At 40.4% G+C, this 17582-nt stretch overlaps 1 protein-coding gene and 1 non-coding gene across 4 annotated transcripts in view; one reads left to right on the top strand and one right to left on the bottom strand.

Moving 5' to 3' along the window:
* The window catches only part of MMP16 (matrix metallopeptidase 16), a 219727-nt gene that overhangs the window by 88676 nt on the left and 113469 nt on the right, over positions 1-17582 (top strand). For 2 of the 3 annotated variants that reach the window (XM_020804979.3, XM_020804978.3), the window contains exon 2: positions 14901-15049. The exons of the other annotated variant lie outside the window; for it this stretch is intronic. In XM_020804979.3, the coding sequence (XP_020660638.2) occupies positions 14901-15049 (149 nt within the window). The remainder of the gene's footprint in view (positions 1-14900; positions 15050-17582) is intronic. 3 annotated transcript variants of the gene reach the window in all.
* On the bottom strand, positions 11920-12086 carry LOC140707160 (U1 spliceosomal RNA). Its single transcript, XR_012087111.2, has one exon. It is a non-coding gene; the product is annotated as a U1 spliceosomal RNA (small nuclear RNA).

Genomic DNA, 17582 nt, shown 5'->3' with positions numbered 1-17582 from the left:
GTGTTGCAGAAGGGGTGGGGTTGCCCAAAGCAGCAGCAGCAGCAGCAGCAGGGTCCCGGTCCTGAAAGGCAGGGGAGTGCAGGCCAGAAATACTCCCAGGCACTGTCTCTCACCCAGTGCCTGGGGACGGCAGATGTTACCAGCGACTCCCCCGGCGACAGGAACGTTGCTCTCAGAGGGCCCTGGCACCGGCTTCTTGCTTTTCTAGCTTCCCTCCCCTCCCAGCCAGGTGGCTGGTGTTGAGGAAGGGGTGGGGTTGCCCAAAGCAGCAGCAGCAGCAGCAGCAGCAGGGTCCCGGTCCTGAAGGGCAGGGGAGTGCAGGCCAGAAATACTCCCAGGCACTGTCTCTCACCCAGTGCCTGGGGACGGCAGATGTTACCAGCGACTCCCCCGGCGACAGGAACGTTGCTCTCAGAGGGCCCTGGCACCGGCTTCTTGCTTTTCTAGCTTCCCTCTCCTCCCAGCCAGGTGGCTGGTGTTGAGGAAGGGGTGGGGTTGCCCAAAGCAGCAGCAGCACCAGCAGCAGCAGGGTCCCGGTCCTGAAGGGTAGGGGAGTGCAGGCCAGAAATACTCCCAGGCACTGTCTCTCACCCAGTGCCTGGGGACGGCAGATGTTACCAGCGACTCCCCCGGCGACAGGAACGTTGCTCTCAGAGGGCCCTGGCACCGGCTTCTTGCTTTTATAGCTTCCCTCCCCGCCCAGCCAGGTGGCTGGTGTTGAGGAAGGGGTAGGGTTGCCCAAAGCAGCAGCAGCACCAGCAGCAGCAGGGTCCCGGTCCTGAAGGGTAGGGGAGTGCAGGCCAGAAATACTCCCAGGCACTGTCTCTCACCCAGTGCCTGGGGACGGCAGATGTTACCAGCGACTCCCCCGGCGACAGGAACGTTGCTCTCAGAGGGCCCTGGCACCGGCTTCTTGCTTTTCTAGCTTCCCTCTCCTCCCAGCCAGGTGGCTGGTGTTGAGGAAGGGGTGGGGTTGCCCAAAGCAGCAGCAGCACCAGCAGCAGCAGGGTCCCGGTCCTGAAGGGTAGGGGAGTGCAGGCCAGAAATACTCCCAGGCACTGTCTCTCACCCAGTGCCTGGGGACGGCAGATGTTACCAGCGACTCCCCCGGCGACAGGAACGTTGCTTCTATATTCTTCTATAGTCATGATTTTTGCTTTCTTAACATTTATCTGCAGCGTTGCTTTGGCACTTTCTTCTTTCACTTTCCCTAAAAGTCGTTTCAAGTCATTGCTACTTTCTGCCAGCAGGATGGTGTTATCTGCATAGTATGTTTCTTCTACCAGTTTTCACTCCTTCTTCATCTGAATCAATTATAGAGTAGAGGTACACACATTTCTTTCAGAACAACCCATAGCTTCTCATGGTCCACACAGTCAAAGGCTTTGCTCTAGTCCATAAAGGATAGACTGATCTTCTTCTGATATTCTTTAGTGCACTCCAACAACCAGTGGACATTTTCAATGTGATCATGAGTGCCTCTTCCCTTTCAAAATCAAGCATTTCTCACTCTATATATGGTAAAAGCTTTGTTACAACACCTTGTACATCACTTTGTTTGCATGAGAAATTAAAACCATGGTCCTATAGTTACTGCAGTCCTTGTCATCTCCTTTCTTAGAGATTGGAATGTATATTGAGTGTTTCCAGTCTATGGGCCATTGTTTTATTCTCCATATTTGTTGATATATTCTTGTTAGGATTTTGACAAATTTATTCTCTGTGGCTTGAAACAGATATAGTGGTATTCCATCTGCTCCTTGTGATTTATTACTTCCCAATATTTTCAGAGCAGCTTTCTCTACACTTTCTAGAACTGCAGATTCTTCATCATAGGCTTCCTCTTCAAAGGAGTCTGTAATCCTTTTGTCCCTTCTGTATAGGTCTTCAATATATAGTTTCCAGCTTCTCTTCATTTTCTTCTAATAAAATAGTGTACTTCCTTCTTGACATTTCTAAACTAGACTTAAAATTCCCTTTGATTTCTTGGATCTTGTGGAAGAGATCCCTTGTTTTCCCTTCTTGTTGTTCTCCTCTATTTCTTTGTTGTAGTAGTTCTCTTTGTCTGTATGAGACAGTTGCTGAAAAATTGCATTTAAGGTTCTCACCCTGCTTCTGTCACCTTTTACTTTTGCTTCTCATCTGTCTTTTGCAATTTTAAGTGTTTATTCCATCATTCATCTATATTTTTCTTTTTACTAAAGGAATTGTCTTTTTGCTTTCTTCTCTGATAATATATCTGGTTTCAATCCATGGTTCTTCTGGTTCATGGTCAATTGAACTTAGTAGTACAAATCTGTCCTTTATGTAGACTTTAAATTCATCAGAATTGTTCCCTTTAAAAGGGGAAAAAATAAGGATTTTTTTAAAAAAAACAAGAAGGTTGGTTTTGTTTTGGTTTGGTTTTTTTGGTTTTTTTGTTTGTTTGTTTTGTTTTGGTCTCTTTCAGTCTCCTCTGTACTTTGCTTAAGCTGCTGAACAATTGTGAGAATCTGAAGGCTTTCTTTTGCTCCCTGGTCAAGGCTACGTGAGAAGAAGATTTCATCTTTTTATTTCTAAATATTGCATCAGCCTGCTCTGGTTTGTATATATAAAGAATGAACTAATTGAAACGTAACCTAGACAAGACAGAATTGGTCAGTCTAAAGGAAGAACAAGGAATAGGGAGTCAACCAGTGTTGGATAGAGTTATACTTCTTCTCAGAATTCACATCTGCAGCTTGTGTTTGCTCTGAATTCATTTCTGATGCCCAGGTCTTGTTGGGGGTCTGGAGTGCAGTTGCAAAATTAAATGTAGTCATGTTTGGTGTGCCAGCTGCAGTCATTCTTAGAAATTTGACTATGGGGACATATGCCTTAGTTATAATCCAACAAAGACACTGTCCTTGTTGGATTGCCATAAAAACTAATTTAGAAGCTTCAGCTGCTTTCCAACATTGCTTCCAGGAATCATATAATTCTAATACTGTATTACAACAGCTTCAATGGCTACCAGTCCATTGGTAAGTCAAATTCAAAGTGCTGGTTAAGACCTAAGGGCCTTCTCTTCATTCTGCCACCCTCTCGGGCACATCTGGCGAGGATACAGAAGAGAGCATTTTTGGTGGCTGCTGCCAAACTATGGAAATCTTTCCCATGCAAGACTAGTTGCTTCCCTCCCTCTGGACATTCTGCTGTCAAGCTAAAACTTTTCCTTTCAGGCACCCTTTGGGAACTGAATTGACTAGTGAAAAAGGAGGTTTGGGGGGATCAGGGTGCAGTACACTGTAGTGCTCTAGGATTTTAAAAAAAAACTGATTTAAAATTGTTTTTCAATGAGTGGCTTTCTAATACTGGCATGCATTCAGTTGTGTTTTTACATTATAAATGCATTGTTATTTTAATTGATTTTTAATTGACCTATATTAATTAAAATGTTTTTATTAACGTTTCTCCACCATTTGTAAAGGATACACTTAATGGGAATAAGGATAAGATTATTAACAAATAAGTTAATAAGGCAGCAAACTAAATAAATGAAATATCATTTCATTTAAAAAGAGTGTTGCTATTGTAGGCAATGGAGCACAGAAATGTCTGATACAAAATTTGAGAGCAGTGGTTCAAATTTGGTGATGCAGATGAAGCAGTGAAAACAGTAAAAGTGGAGTTATTTGGTGAAATAGATTGGAAAACCAAATGTCAGACTGCATTCAAATAATAGTTTTTGAAAAGGAACTGTGAAGTTTGACCTTTTGATTTTATTTCTATAGGCTGTTCTGCTCTTAGTCTTTGCAAACTAGCACACCACCATGTGCTATATTTCATGGTTTTGAAACAAATATAAAGATCTTTTTTCTATGTTTTGGAGGATATAGGGAAATGCCCTTTTCAATTTTTGAAAAATCTTGTATTTATAATACATAGCAGGACATCAGCATGCCAGAGTCCATTCTGTTCAAGAAATCACATGTCAGGGATGTTTTTCCCTATAACTTAAGATAATATATTTTATGTAAAAAGGAAATCCTATTGAGAAAAAGGGTATTAATTCTGTCCTTGCAAGACGACTTCCTTAATCAAGTGATTATGCAAAAAGAACAAGTGATTCTTGAATAGTGCAATAGACCTTTTCTGTTCAGAGGACGGTTAAATCTGGAGTGTAATGACATACTGATGAAGCAATTTTCAGAAAGTTGTAACAATCTGATTTTCTAATATGCCATTACATGTCCAAACTACTCTGCTTTCTGCATTTTAGATGTCTTTGTGGCCTTTCTTTTTTAAATCTGCCATAGTAATTATTTATTGGTTGTCCTCTCGGTCCAAAAAATTGTTAATATCCTATGATAAATCCACATTCAAATGTTTCCATCCTTTTTAATAGTAAGCTATGTCAAAATCCATGATTGTGTTTAGTTGAAAGTACTGATAAATACTGTAAGAGGTCGGGGTGTTGGTGAATGGGCAGGATCTTAAACAGCTTCAGATTCTGGTCTAAGAGCCGGGTTTATTATGGGCCTTTCAAAGCATTAACACCTATTTTGGATGAAACAGAAAACTGCAGGTCACTGAAAAGAGCCATCATGGCTTTTTGTGACTTGCCAAATATAAACTATATGCACATTATTAAGATAAAGTGTTACTATCAAAAAGTGGTAGTATTTACCATGTTTATTTACATTTATTTATTAATTTGCTGTATTTCTTTTCCACCTTTTTTCACAAAACACAGCCAATGTAGGATTTTTTTTTTCTAACCCTGTTGAATTCTTACAGTTTCTGGGTGATTTTCAGAACTGGTCCTTCCATGGTTAGGGCTCTGGGAAGAATCTTAAACTCTAAATGGAGAAGCAGAACCAATGACCAATCCATATCACAGAGTCCTGTTCAGATCATAGGGTCATATCTTGTTGGACAAATTTTAAGTTCTTTGGACCTGAGATCATGAACACCTTTCAAGGAAGAGCCTGGTGTCTCTCCCGAGAGAGAATTGCTGCGGAGCTGGAGGAACACCGGACTGAGTTTTGACCCAGAGCTCAACTGAAGCCTTGTATAGGTTGGCAGGGCAGGGATCAGCTGTGAATGTGGTAGAACTGAGCTAAAACACCCTGTCACGTTCCTGGGGGTTACAATAGCCAAAGTCCAATAAACCAGTCCAAGGTCAGAGATACCAAGAATGCAAACCAGAGTTCTGAAACAAACTTACAGAGTGCAGTCCAAAGTCAAAGTCCAGAGTCAGATACACAGTCAGAGTCCAGAGTTCAGAGTACGTAGTCCAGGGCCAAGGTCCAAAGTTCTATACCAGCACAGGTCCAGGGTCAAGGTCCAGAGTTCAGGAACAAGAGACGTGGATGCCAGCCAAGATGTTGACTCCCTGCTTCCACGAAGTTTCTGGCTTCGCTGAAGCTTGTTTTATCCTAAAGCAGCTCCTTGAGCTGTTGGAAAGCTCTCTATTCTGCTAGTACTCAGGGCTAGGTGAACGCAGGTCCCTGTGGAAAGCCTTAGAGCGATCCTCTGCTCTTCTTGCCCTGAGTCTTTTCCGAAGCCTGCCCCGAAGCCTGTCTGCTGTGGAGGGAAAACCTGGAGGCTGCTCAGCTGTTTCCAATCTCTCCACATTCTCCTCAGCCACGGCCCACACAATATTTATTACTGGCTGAAAAATATCTTGGGCAGTTTGGCGGACAAATAAGGTAAAGGTAAAGGTTCCCCTTGACAATTTTTTTTTGTCCAGTCGTGTTCGACTCTAGGGGGCGGTGCTCATCCCCGTTTCCAAGCCACAGAGCCAATGTTTGTCCGAAGACAATCTTCCGTGGTCACGTGGCCAGTGCGACTTAGACACGGAATGCTGTTACCTTCCCACCGAGGTGGTCCCTATTAATCTACTCGTATTTGCATGCTTTCGAACTGCTAGGTTGGCAGGAGCTGGGACAAGTGACGGGCGCTCACTCCGTCGCGTGGATTCGATCTTACGACTGCTTGGTCTTCTGACCCTGCAGCACAGGCTTCTGCGGTTTAGCCCACAGCGCCACCACGTCCCCAAATACTGAAGAAAAAAATTAACAAAACAGAGAAACACAAATAAAGCCCATGTTTTGTGTGCCCCTCTTTTGTTTACATCAAATCCTTCGTGTTTAAAAGGCTCTCATTTGGGAATTTACAAATGGACCTGAAAACAAAAGTAAGACTCTCTTTTATGTGTTTTTTCCATTTATTGTAAAACAAAAATCACATCTCTAGTGACTTATTAAAAAGTGAATTGCCACTCCTGGAAGTTTTCAGGGCCTACTGTTCTAGTTTTGCCAAGAAAAGACAACTCCAGAGGGAGGACTGGGGACCATACAGCCTGGCAAGTATGTGCAGCCCTAAGGAACACTTTACCCATCATTGTGCTGACAGGTCGATTATGTATGGTTTTAGGTGTTAATAATATGCAGATGTCCCCTCTCTCACACACACTACTTTATTTTTCTCCTAATCAAATTTCGGTGACATGGTGGACATGGTAAATCAGTGATGTGCTGTAGTAAGAGACTGGATGAGGATTATACACTGATGTTCAGTACAGACATGCTACTTTGATAGTTACTTTGTTTGCTCAAGTGGACGGTGTTCATCCTGTGTGAGGCAGAGAGACATTCCCCTGAAGTAGTAGGTTCACAGCTTGATACCGTGGTTTGATACATTAGAGTGGTACTTGGCAAAATGCAACCTGTTATGCTGCCCATCAAGGATGTTTTTGTAGCCCTCACATCTCTGTGGAAACCCTGTACTCACCAATTTTAAAATTATGTTTTGTGAGTTGTGGTCCCCCCCCCCCAGGTTCTGGAGGTTTTCAGGAACAATAGCTTTCGTATAAAATAGGTTGGGGAGACTACCTTTATAAATCTGGAAACATCATGAAAAATCAAAACTGAACATATGAATACTTTGTTTTGTGATTTTTAAAAGAACATTTTTGGGCCTAGTATTAACCCCCCCCCCCAAATGCTGGCAGTCTCAGTTATCAACTCTTCTTTCTCCCCTCCATGGGGCTTCCTGCCAAGAGGTCTTTCTCTGTCCAGTGCTTCTGCCCAAAGGCTCCAGTGGTCCACATGAATTCTGGAATGGATCCTGATGGCAGCAACATTGACAACACTGCCATGGATTCTTTCTCCCTTCACTCCACCTCTGCCTTCTGATCAACACACCAACTAGATATCCCAGGGAGAGGCTTGGTCCAACCTGGTTTGGAGGTTTCCCACACTTCCCCCCTCCGTCTCCCTGTTCTGTTCTTACTGCTAGCTCTCTCTCTCCTTCTTCTGTCTCTCATGCCATTCCCTCTCCCCAATAAGTAGGTTTCTTTGGGTGTTGAGACCAGTGTCTCCCCTCTGCTTCCTCCATTGGCACCATAATTTTTTCCCATTCCCCAGTCCATGGATTCTCTAAGACTCCATTTCCACCTTTCAGGTAATACTTTTTGTTCTTTTTTACACTTCATCCTCTGCCCCCTTATCTTTCGTTCCTCCTTTATATATCTTTTCCTCTCCACCTCTAGTATAAAATAAACAAAGTTCAAGAAAAGCCCCCATTGTTGTTCTGCAAATCTATGTACAAGCAATAACACGTTACAGAAAGACCACAGTGTCTGTAAGGGATCGATTTGGAGCCTTCCTGTTGATGCTGAAAAACGCGGATGTGGTGTGTGCTATACATTGCATGGGCTCTGGATCCCTCTAGTGCCCAGTTCTGGAAAATAAACACTAGAAATACAGATACAGAAAAATGTATTTCGGGTGGGAGAACATTTAGTATTTTCAGGCAGCAGATAAGTGAATCAGCGGATTCTTATTAGGTGGATAGGGAGGTTCCTACTGTACCTTAAATGGTAGGTTTGAAGATTGTTTGGAAGATAGCTTGCTTTTAAGAAATATATTTTGTTTAACCACTTCAGTTAATAAGCATTGATACTTAGGAAAATAAAAGAATTTATATGCTATATAATGTTATTATTTTTGTTAAATAAAATTATTTAAATAATTCTTCGAATATGAGTGATTAATGTATTAAACTAAAATCAGTTATAGCTGTTTTACTAATCTGACAAGTTATTATTCTAAATATGAAATCTTCATCTGGTTGCAAATTTTAAAGATTACAACTACCAGCAAGAATGAGTCTTTACATTTAGAAATCATGATTTAAATCGACTTGATTTAAATCAAATCCACCCAGGCAGGAGTATTCTTCATCCCTTCCCCTTTGTTACAACCTTGTTTAGTGATCCATGCAGTAGGTTGGGGCTGAATGTGAGGCAGGGTATAATGTAATGTGGTTAAAGCAACTATGCACCTTCCTCAGCTTTGTGTTGAAGAAAAGAACTGAAGTCCCTCCATGTTTCATTGTTCTTTGTAATTTCATGGAGAACTTCCAAAACATAGTATGCCAGTTTGAAAAGGCTTATATTCCCTTGCCCAGTGCCAACCTCAGTTTGAAGGGCTTGGCCCTACCTTCATTGTATTGAAGGTGCTCTTGCACACAGCTATGCTTTTCCTTGGCTTCACTGCCATTTTAAATGCTTATTTAACTCTAGAGGATAGTAATGTTTATATTCTGACTTCTTCCATTGATCAATGTTCATAAATGTGGGTTTCAATCCAACATTTGCGAATCCTTTATAAGGTCCCTATCACTGGGACATATAACTACAATGTCATTGGGGCTAGATATCTGGGGCCCCCCTGGTTGAGTCTTCTTCAGCTTCATTGCAGTGGAGAGGGGAGAATTTAGGCTAATGTGTAATTCATGCCAAAGAACGTATAGAGAAACGTATCTCCCTGATATCCATATATCTGTTTTCCCAAACTTGTGACTTTTTTTTGGAACCAGTAAGAAGCAGTGCTAGAGCAGAGCAAGCAATGATCTGAGCAGTGATTTGTTGCCTTGGGCCCATCTTTTTACTGTATTTTACTTTATTTGGACTTATACCCCGCCCCTCTAGACAAAGTCTACTCGGGGCAGCTTACAGGAGTAATAAAATACAATAAAATATGATACAATAAGATACGTAATAATAAAACCTACTAACAGATCATATATAGATTATCAAGATGAGATAATTGAGAAAGAAAGATCAATTAATTGACTGGAGGGAAGGCCTGCCTAAAGAGCCAAGTTTTTAAATGGCTTTTAAAAACGCCCAGCGAGGGAGCCAGGCGGATTTCCATTGGGAGAGTGTTCCACAACCGAGGGGCCACTGCTGAGAAGGCCCGGTTTCTTGTTCTTTCCTTCCGGGCCTCTCTCGGTGTAAGGCCCCTAAGCCGTCTCTGCTGGCTTTGTCGAGTGATTTGGGTAGACCTGGGTGGGAGAAGGCGATCTGCCAGGTATCAAGGTCCCAAACTGTTTAGGGCTTCATATGTCATCATTAATACTTTGAAATCAATGCGGAAATGAATGGGCAACCAATGCAAAGCAGCCAGGGTGGGGGAGATATTCTGATATTTCCTCACCCCACTAAGGAGCCTGGCTGCCACATTTCTCTAAAACATATGCAGTAGTAGGCAGTTAACCAGCATAACCAACATAACCAGCAACATTCCATACTTCTGCCTCTGGCAATCTGTACAAATGAAATAGCTAGAAAAATAAGATGGTTGAACAAGAAGGGAACTGAAAGAACTGAAACCCACCCATATGCTTTGTCTGTTACATGTGAATATGCCAGAGAAATTAACCTTGGTCAGAAAAATGCAACTTTAAAATGAACTGGTCATGTTATAAATGCTTGCAGCCTTCTTGGTCTGACAGATCAAAAAGAAAATAAGACAGTAATATATGAGATAATATCCAAAGAAAATGCTAAATAATTAACAGCTTTTGTAAGACGCTCCAGGCTAGATGTTACATTAAGCAAAAATGCACAAAGGGAAAGATATTTGGAGAATTTTTGTGACTAGTTGCACAATTCATACAAGTGCTTAAATTTCTCAAAAATAGGATGACTGCTCTTGTCTGTTGGAATTGAAAGCACTGGATGGGTTGTTTGTGCCTTTCTTAACTATTTTGTTTCTCCGCTCTGTGTGTGTGTGTGTGTGTGTGTGTGTGTGTGTGTGTGTGTGTGTGTGTGTGTGTATGAAACTATAGAGACATAATGCATGAATTGCAGACATCTTCAGAAGGGGGAGGGAGTTCTATAATCCCACCTTGGTTGGAGGCAAGGAGACTTGTGGGGTCTTAAAATCCCTTGTTAAATTGTCCTCATGTTGAGACAGTGAAACAGTGAGAAGGTCATTTTTTGTCCTTAACTAAAAATGTCTTCTACTGTTGTTCTTTATTCCTGAGACAGAAAACATACAGTAGAGCAGGTTTTAATGGCAAAATAAAACAAACAAACTAAAAACCAAAGATGCAATTGTTTCCTCCACAGAGACATTGTTTTTGGTAAAGAACACAAAGAATGGAGTGGTTTGTCTGTGACAGGAATAGAGTATGTTTCAAGGCCCCAAGTAAAAAGTCTACAATAGAGAAATGGTACAAGCAGACAAAACTGTCTGTCTGTCTGTGGAACTGTAGGCTTCAAGTGAGACCACCACACTATATAGAATTGGGTAACTTGGGGTGTTTCGCAGAAATGGCAGATATATTTTATTGTTGTTTTGTATCATCAGAACCTGATTAGGGTTACTGACTCTCCTAGGTGTCCCACAAAGATTTATAGACCCAAGCAAAGAGAACAGATTCTATGATTCATTGTACCTGACATTATCCCAGTAAAGGGTTAATACAAGAATTAAATCAGTAATCAGTATAAGCATCTTCAAACATATGGGCATCTCATTATGTATCTTCATTGTTGCAATTATTTCAGGCAACTCCGGAACTTGTTAATTCTGTACAGTACAAGCTATGTTTATTTTCATCACTTCTGGGTTCCATACTTAAAAGTAGCAAATCCAAAAAACATTGAAGATAATCTAACAGTTGTGAAGAAAAAAAACTATATAGACACATGTGCTGAAATCCAAAAGCATACAGTTATGCCTACAGCCTAGACTGTAGGCTTAAAATACAGTACTTAAAAAGCCATAAAAACTGAACTTAAGCTTTGAATAAATACTGAAGTCCGAATACATGTCAGCTGGAAGCTTGTAACTACACGCAGTCCAGACAACAACTTCAGTTGAATCAAAATTATAAAAAGCAGTAAAGCATAGGAGCTCATAGCCTACAAAGGCAGATAATTCATCTTTAGAACACTTCGAAGTTCTTAATAATAAAATTATAACAAGCAAAAAGCCTTGTAAGTTTCAGTGAAAGGCATGAGAAAGTATCTAAACTTTTAAATGTAAAAAAAATTACAAAGTAAAAAAGCATTATTAAGCTCTAAGCATGAAATTAACAGATAAGAGAGAAAAAATTTTCTCACCAAGCCTTCACCAGTTGAAATAAATGGGTATGTTATTCCTGTGGTCATTTCCTGGCCGCTCTCAGGCCGTCTGTATCTTCCACTTCCTTCAGATAGAATGCCTCTCCATTGTATAGCCTAATGCTGCGTCATTTGTTTATACTTTTCAACCAATTACAGTGGTGCCTTGCTAGACGATTGCTCTGTAAAATGAGAAATTTGCTAGACAATAACTTTTTTTGAGCAATGTTGTGCTTCACAAAATGATTGTTCCTATGGGCAATTTTTGTTGGACGATGTTTGGGTCCTTGCCTCGCAAGTTGGGTTTTTTTACCCTGTTTCACAAGATGGTTCCCCCCCAATTGGAACACATTAATTACATAAGACCTACTTTTTTATCCCCCAAAAGTAGGTCTTATGTAATTAATGTGCTTCAATGGGGAAAAAAAAAACATCTTGCAAAGCATCACCAATGGGGCTATGGCTGCAAATTTAAATGGTAGAGGATGGTGAAAACAGCCAAGAACCAAAGGGTAAAGAGATTGTTAAAAAAAAGAAACCAGAAATCAAAAACATAATGCCACCATTAACACAAATTATGTAGTTGAGTTCTTCACATTTAAGGAAATCACAGGGGTCAACAGCACACCCAAAGTGCAATGGATAAGCCTCTCCTTGGGAAAACCATTTTTACAACATGGTATTTCCTCTACAAGGTATGAGTTAGAATGGCCCTTGCATCTCCTACCCCCTTCTGTCCCCTAACCCCCCAAGTTATGGTGACCCCCTGGCTGCACCTCCCACTCAGTACAGGGCTGCACAGCCCCAGTCCTGCCAGAGGCCAAGAGAGCTATTCAGTGTTTTTGGGTGCACTAGAGGATTGTGGGAGGAACACCTAGCCCCTGATGGGGGTCCCGCAGGGCACCCCAAAACACTGAGGAGCTCTCTTGGCCTCTGGCAGGACTGGGGCTGTGCAGCCCTGTACTGAGTGGGAGGTGCAGCCAGGGGGTCACCATGACTTGGGGGGTCAGGGGACAGAAGGGGGTTTGACTCCTTTTACCCTCTTTCTCTCTCCAGCAACAAAGAGACAGTTTCTTTGTTGCTGGAGAGAGAGAGAGGGAGAAGGCTATTTGAGACCCATTGAATTTCCAAAGGCAGTGCAGGTGAGGGAGATTGCTTTTCTCCAAGATGGTATGGGGAACTGTGTTTTGCAAGACGATGTTTTCTATGGACAATTTTCGCAAGACAGTGATTTTCCCCCCGATTGGAACACATTAAATGAATTTCAATGCATTCCAATGGGGAACTGGGTTTTACAAGACGATGTTTTCACAAGACAGCGATTTCCATGGAATGAATTAAAATCGTCTTGCGAGGCACCACTGTAGAAGCCTACATGTTTAAGGTCAGAGGCTTCTTATCTCAAATCTTTCTCCTCCCAGACTGAGATGAGTTCAGCTCCTGGCATCACCAAGGCTTGGCCTGTCAAGCTCCTTGAGAGCCCAGTGCCTGGCTTGGCTTGCTCCTGGCCATCAAGGTCAGAGTGAAATCCCCCTCCCTTGAATGACATGATTTCCTGACAGTGCAGTATGTTGAGTATAGTCCAGTGCGATACTAATGCCTATTCATTCATAAATACTCCAGAATAGATACTCATTTATACCTTCTTCAAAACACTGTTAATCATGAGGCTCTAGCTTTATAAATCAAATGACACCTTTCTTTTTCTTCTCTACTTGCTTATCATTTAGCAAGCTCCTTAAAATGGCATTCATCCTTTTTTCCTTATGTGCTATTTTGAAAACACTTCTGTTTTACAATATATTGTTATTCTCATTTATTTAACATAGGTTTCCACATCAATTTTGTGGCATCACTTTATCAGTTTACGTTATAGGTAAACATAACTCAAGCAGCAAAATAGAATGCATTTCATTTCCCCCCTCTTCTCTCTGATTCACATAACGTAAACACTCAATTGCTTACTTTTTTCACTGTGAAAACTGGCATGAACTGAACGGGCTATTTCTGCCTTGTTCTCTTATCAGTTACTTTGTGTTCTGAAAACAAACTGGCTGTTCGGTAAACAATTTTCCCCAGCTGTAGTTTTTCAACAATACTTTCACTTTTAACGCACCTCTTTGAGGCATCTTTTAAAAGGCAGTTTTCATTTTTAGGGCAACATCTTGGCACCTCACATCACTTTTTTGAACTCATGTTTGACTTAGGGCCTTTACCGTTATCATCTTCTTAGAATAGCAGAGTTGGAAGAGACCCTATGGATCATCAAATCCAGGCCTTGTCAAATAAGCAAAGTAGTGAATCAAACTTCCAGCCTCTGGTTCTGTAGCCAGAGGCCTGGGTCACTGAGCTGTTCAGCATTTCTTGTTCAACGAGTGGTTTTATCACTGTCCTCCCTGCTTTCTATGAGTGATTGGGGGTTTGAACTTGCGTCTTCCAAATCCTAATCTGGCACACTATCTATTGCACCACACTTTTATTTGGGAAAAAGATGGCAGATCTTTCTGCAAGATCCTTGTGTGCTTTGAACCCTATTTATCTCTATTGTTTTTAAGTTTTGTTGCTTAAAACTCTGCAGGAGGGTTTGAATGAAATATTGAAACAAACCGTTCAGCTGCTGAATGTATCACCTCACCATCTTGCCAAGAACTTTTGTACTTTACAACTTTCCTGGCAAAAATTCATCTTGCTATGAACTTTTGGACTTTCAGTTCTTCACACTGGTACATACCTGACAAAGTGGATGGTCCTGATCGAATAAAGCTCACTGATTGTATAATGATTTTTTAAAGTGGTCTATAAAGCTTTCACCTACTCTTGCATTTGTATTTTGTATTGCCCATGTGGGTCTCTTTGATTTCACTATAAAGAGCTACTGAGCCACCACCAGGACTGGTGGGATCCTAGGATTTGCAAATTCTGCTATCATTATAATTTTCCCAAATTGCATACTCCAAAAATTCTTTCAGGTCATTGTGGGTAGACAAGGCAAAACAAAACAGAAGCCACAATAACTCAGTTTCTTCTGTTGACAAAGGTTCAAAACAATGAAATGGAAGGAATATTCTGTGTTGGGGAAAATAAGATGGTGGCTGTATAGGGCCCATCATAAGTAACCACAGTAAATGGAAAAAGGCCAGATATTCATTGGTGTTTAACAGGAGTATCTGATTGTAAAATGCATCTTTTTGTCATTTTTCTCTTAATACAAGCATTATAAAAATATGTGGTCCTACCTTCTGCATCACGCCACTGCTTTGCAAAGGTTTGCAGAAGTACATATCTTTATGCCTGCCATTTATGGATGCAGTGTGCCATCTGAACAGGCGCACCCTCTGTTTGTCTGTAAGCACCGGGCTGAGTTTTTCAATTCTCCTTGGTTTCAAAAGGATTTAAGCAAACATTGTGTATTTCTAGATAGCACCTCTCATGTTTGAATTAAAAGCTTAGGTAGTTGACTGTTAGGGAATTGTAGTGTATAAATCCTTTCTAATACAAATTCTGCTTGTTGTTGTAGGTGTGGTTACAAAAGTACGGCTATCTTCCACCAACTGACCCTAGAATGTCCGTGCTACGCACTGCAGAGACAATGAAATCTGCTATAGCTGCTATGCAGCAGTTTTATGGCATTAACATGACAGGAAAAGTGGACAGGAACACAATTGAGTAAGTAAACATTACTAAATCACTCCTGACCTTTGAAGCAGCTGGGATGTATGCTAGAATTGCTTGAGGCCTACCAATGGACAACTAACCAGAACTCAACAGTCTTAAATGTACATAACAACTAGGATATCTTTTCTCTTGATAATGGTATGGTTAGCATGTATTGGGGAGGGGACAAGTAGCTATAGATGTGCACTGAATGCTTCAGTGAGAGTCCATTTCATAACAAGGATTCAGGCAAAATATGATGGGAAACAGGTCTTGAAACAATAAACCACCAAGTCCTAGATACTTTTGTCTGAAAATAAATGTAAAGTAGGAACTAGCATCCTGCCAACCAAAAACAACAACTTGCTGCTCCTTCTGGAAGTGAAAATGAAGATCACTGGTAAAAGTTATTTAGCTGTACAGAACAGTAAATGTTTGTGATAGATCATGAAGTATGCAAAGAAAAAAATTCTAAATGATACAAGTTATGTAGAATTCATTCGCGTTATTCCCAAGTAGGTTGTCAGTCATTTATTTCCAGTTAGTACCAGTCCTTTGCATTGTCCTTGTCAATACCAGTCCCCTCAGGCTGATGGAAGGTGGAGACAAGTTGATGCCTCTTTCATTTTGCTTTCTTTCTCCATCTTTCTTACAGCTTTGCTTTCTTCCACGTTGTCAACATCTAGATTATATGCTCCTTGGAAGAAATTCTTTTTTGTCTCCTCGTTCTTTATATTCAAATACAGAATGGCTACTGATATCATAAAGATAAATGCAAGTAATAAGACATGGCTTATATTTGTTGATTTCAGTGGAATGTAATTGGGCACAGAATTATCTGAAAACTTGGAAGCCAGTTCCATTGAACTCAGTGAGATTTATATTGCAGTCAGAATTATAGGCAAAATATTCACTAATGTTGTTCACTGCACCTATTTTATTTATTTATTTATTTATTTATTTATTTATTTATTTAATTTATTTAATTTATTTTATTTTATTTATTTATTTATTTATTCATTCATTTATTCATTCATTCATTCATTCATTCGATTTTTACCCCGCCCCTCTAGACAACGTCTACTTGGGGCGGCTAAAACAAATAAGCACACACACAGGGTATATAGCAAAATTCTACTTGTTTCTGATAAATAAATACAATGCCACTGGGTCAAACCAACAGATTATCTAATTTACCACCTTTTTCATTATTACATGTGAAATGTCACTGAGGATCAGGTTCTATATTGATTTATAGTACAATTTTCAACAAATTTTAAATGGTAAATGTTGCACTGTTACCTTAATGCCAAGAGCTGTACCTGTATAGATCCTGTTTTAAAATCTATGCCTCCATCAAACAGTTTGATACAGCAGTGTCATATATCACCAATTAACTATTTAATGATCCCTGTTTATTAAATTCAAATAACATTTCCATAGTCTTCCACATGGCTTGACTTTATACCTTTCAACCTTCTTTATACTTGCTTCCTACAGTCTTTTCCATCATTTAGAACTTCCTATACTGTCAACTTCCAATCAGCTTCCTTTGCTGAATTAAACAGCTTTCTCCGAACCTACCACTGAAGTGTGACATTTAATGTGAGGCGTTTATAATGCATTCTCCCACCAAGAGCTCATTTGCCTTAGTCTGAAGATAGCAGTCTCTAATGCCTCTTCTGTTCATTAAAGCTTAAAATGTATTACTAACATCTCCCTTTCTTAAAATGCAGCCAGTACTTTCTAATTAAGCTGAGGGTAATCCCTGTTGCTGGATTGTCTAAATTCCTAAAGTTCAAGGATGTCTCTGACCCATTCACCTTCCCTTGGGGTATCCATGAGGGCTGCTTCCCTTTATTGCTTTTCAGTGCAATAATGCATGAACGCGTGCAATGAAATGATTTTTCCAATCTGAGATTGGCATCAGCAGTTTCGGATCTGTGTTTTCTGAACTGCTGAGTTGGAGAAGAAGGAGGAAAAACACCATTAGGCCTTCCAAAAACAAAGTAGCACTTTGAATCCGTTTTGGAAACAGAAAGGAAGGAGCGAGAATTCATTTTCACTGCTCTTTTTGCTGAGTTTTCGGAATCACATATGTAATGTTTTTAATGTAATGAACAATAGAAATCCGCTAGCATTTCTTTGATCCATTACTTAGCTGCCTTTTCAAGACTGTAGTCTTCTGAAGGCAACTCAGGGGATGCTATCTAACATTTTTCTTTGTTTTTATTTTTCCTCTTTTCTGTCATGAATAACATTGTGGTAGCATATGAATTATTTACCCAGGCTGAATTCTCATTTGTAATGTTTTTATACTCAAAGGGGGTTAATCTTGTCAACCCTTCACAAATCCCTTCTGTGACATTTCCATATTAACCTGTAGAAGTGTTCATGTAATTGACACAAAATGCATGTCTCTCAGCATGTATTTCAATGTGCATTTTAACCTGGATTTTTTCCTCACAGTATTTTAGTATATTTTTGAACAAACAACTTCATCATAACATTTGGAAAACTGTGAAATCTGAATAGTTGTATTTGG

The sequence above is a fragment of the Pogona vitticeps genome, chromosome 4 (genome assembly GCF_051106095.1).
Source record: "Pogona vitticeps strain Pit_001003342236 chromosome 4, PviZW2.1, whole genome shotgun sequence".
In the NCBI taxonomy this organism is placed as follows: domain Eukaryota; kingdom Metazoa; phylum Chordata; class Lepidosauria; order Squamata; family Agamidae; genus Pogona; species Pogona vitticeps.
This window is presented reverse-complemented; position numbering and strand designations above follow the sequence as displayed.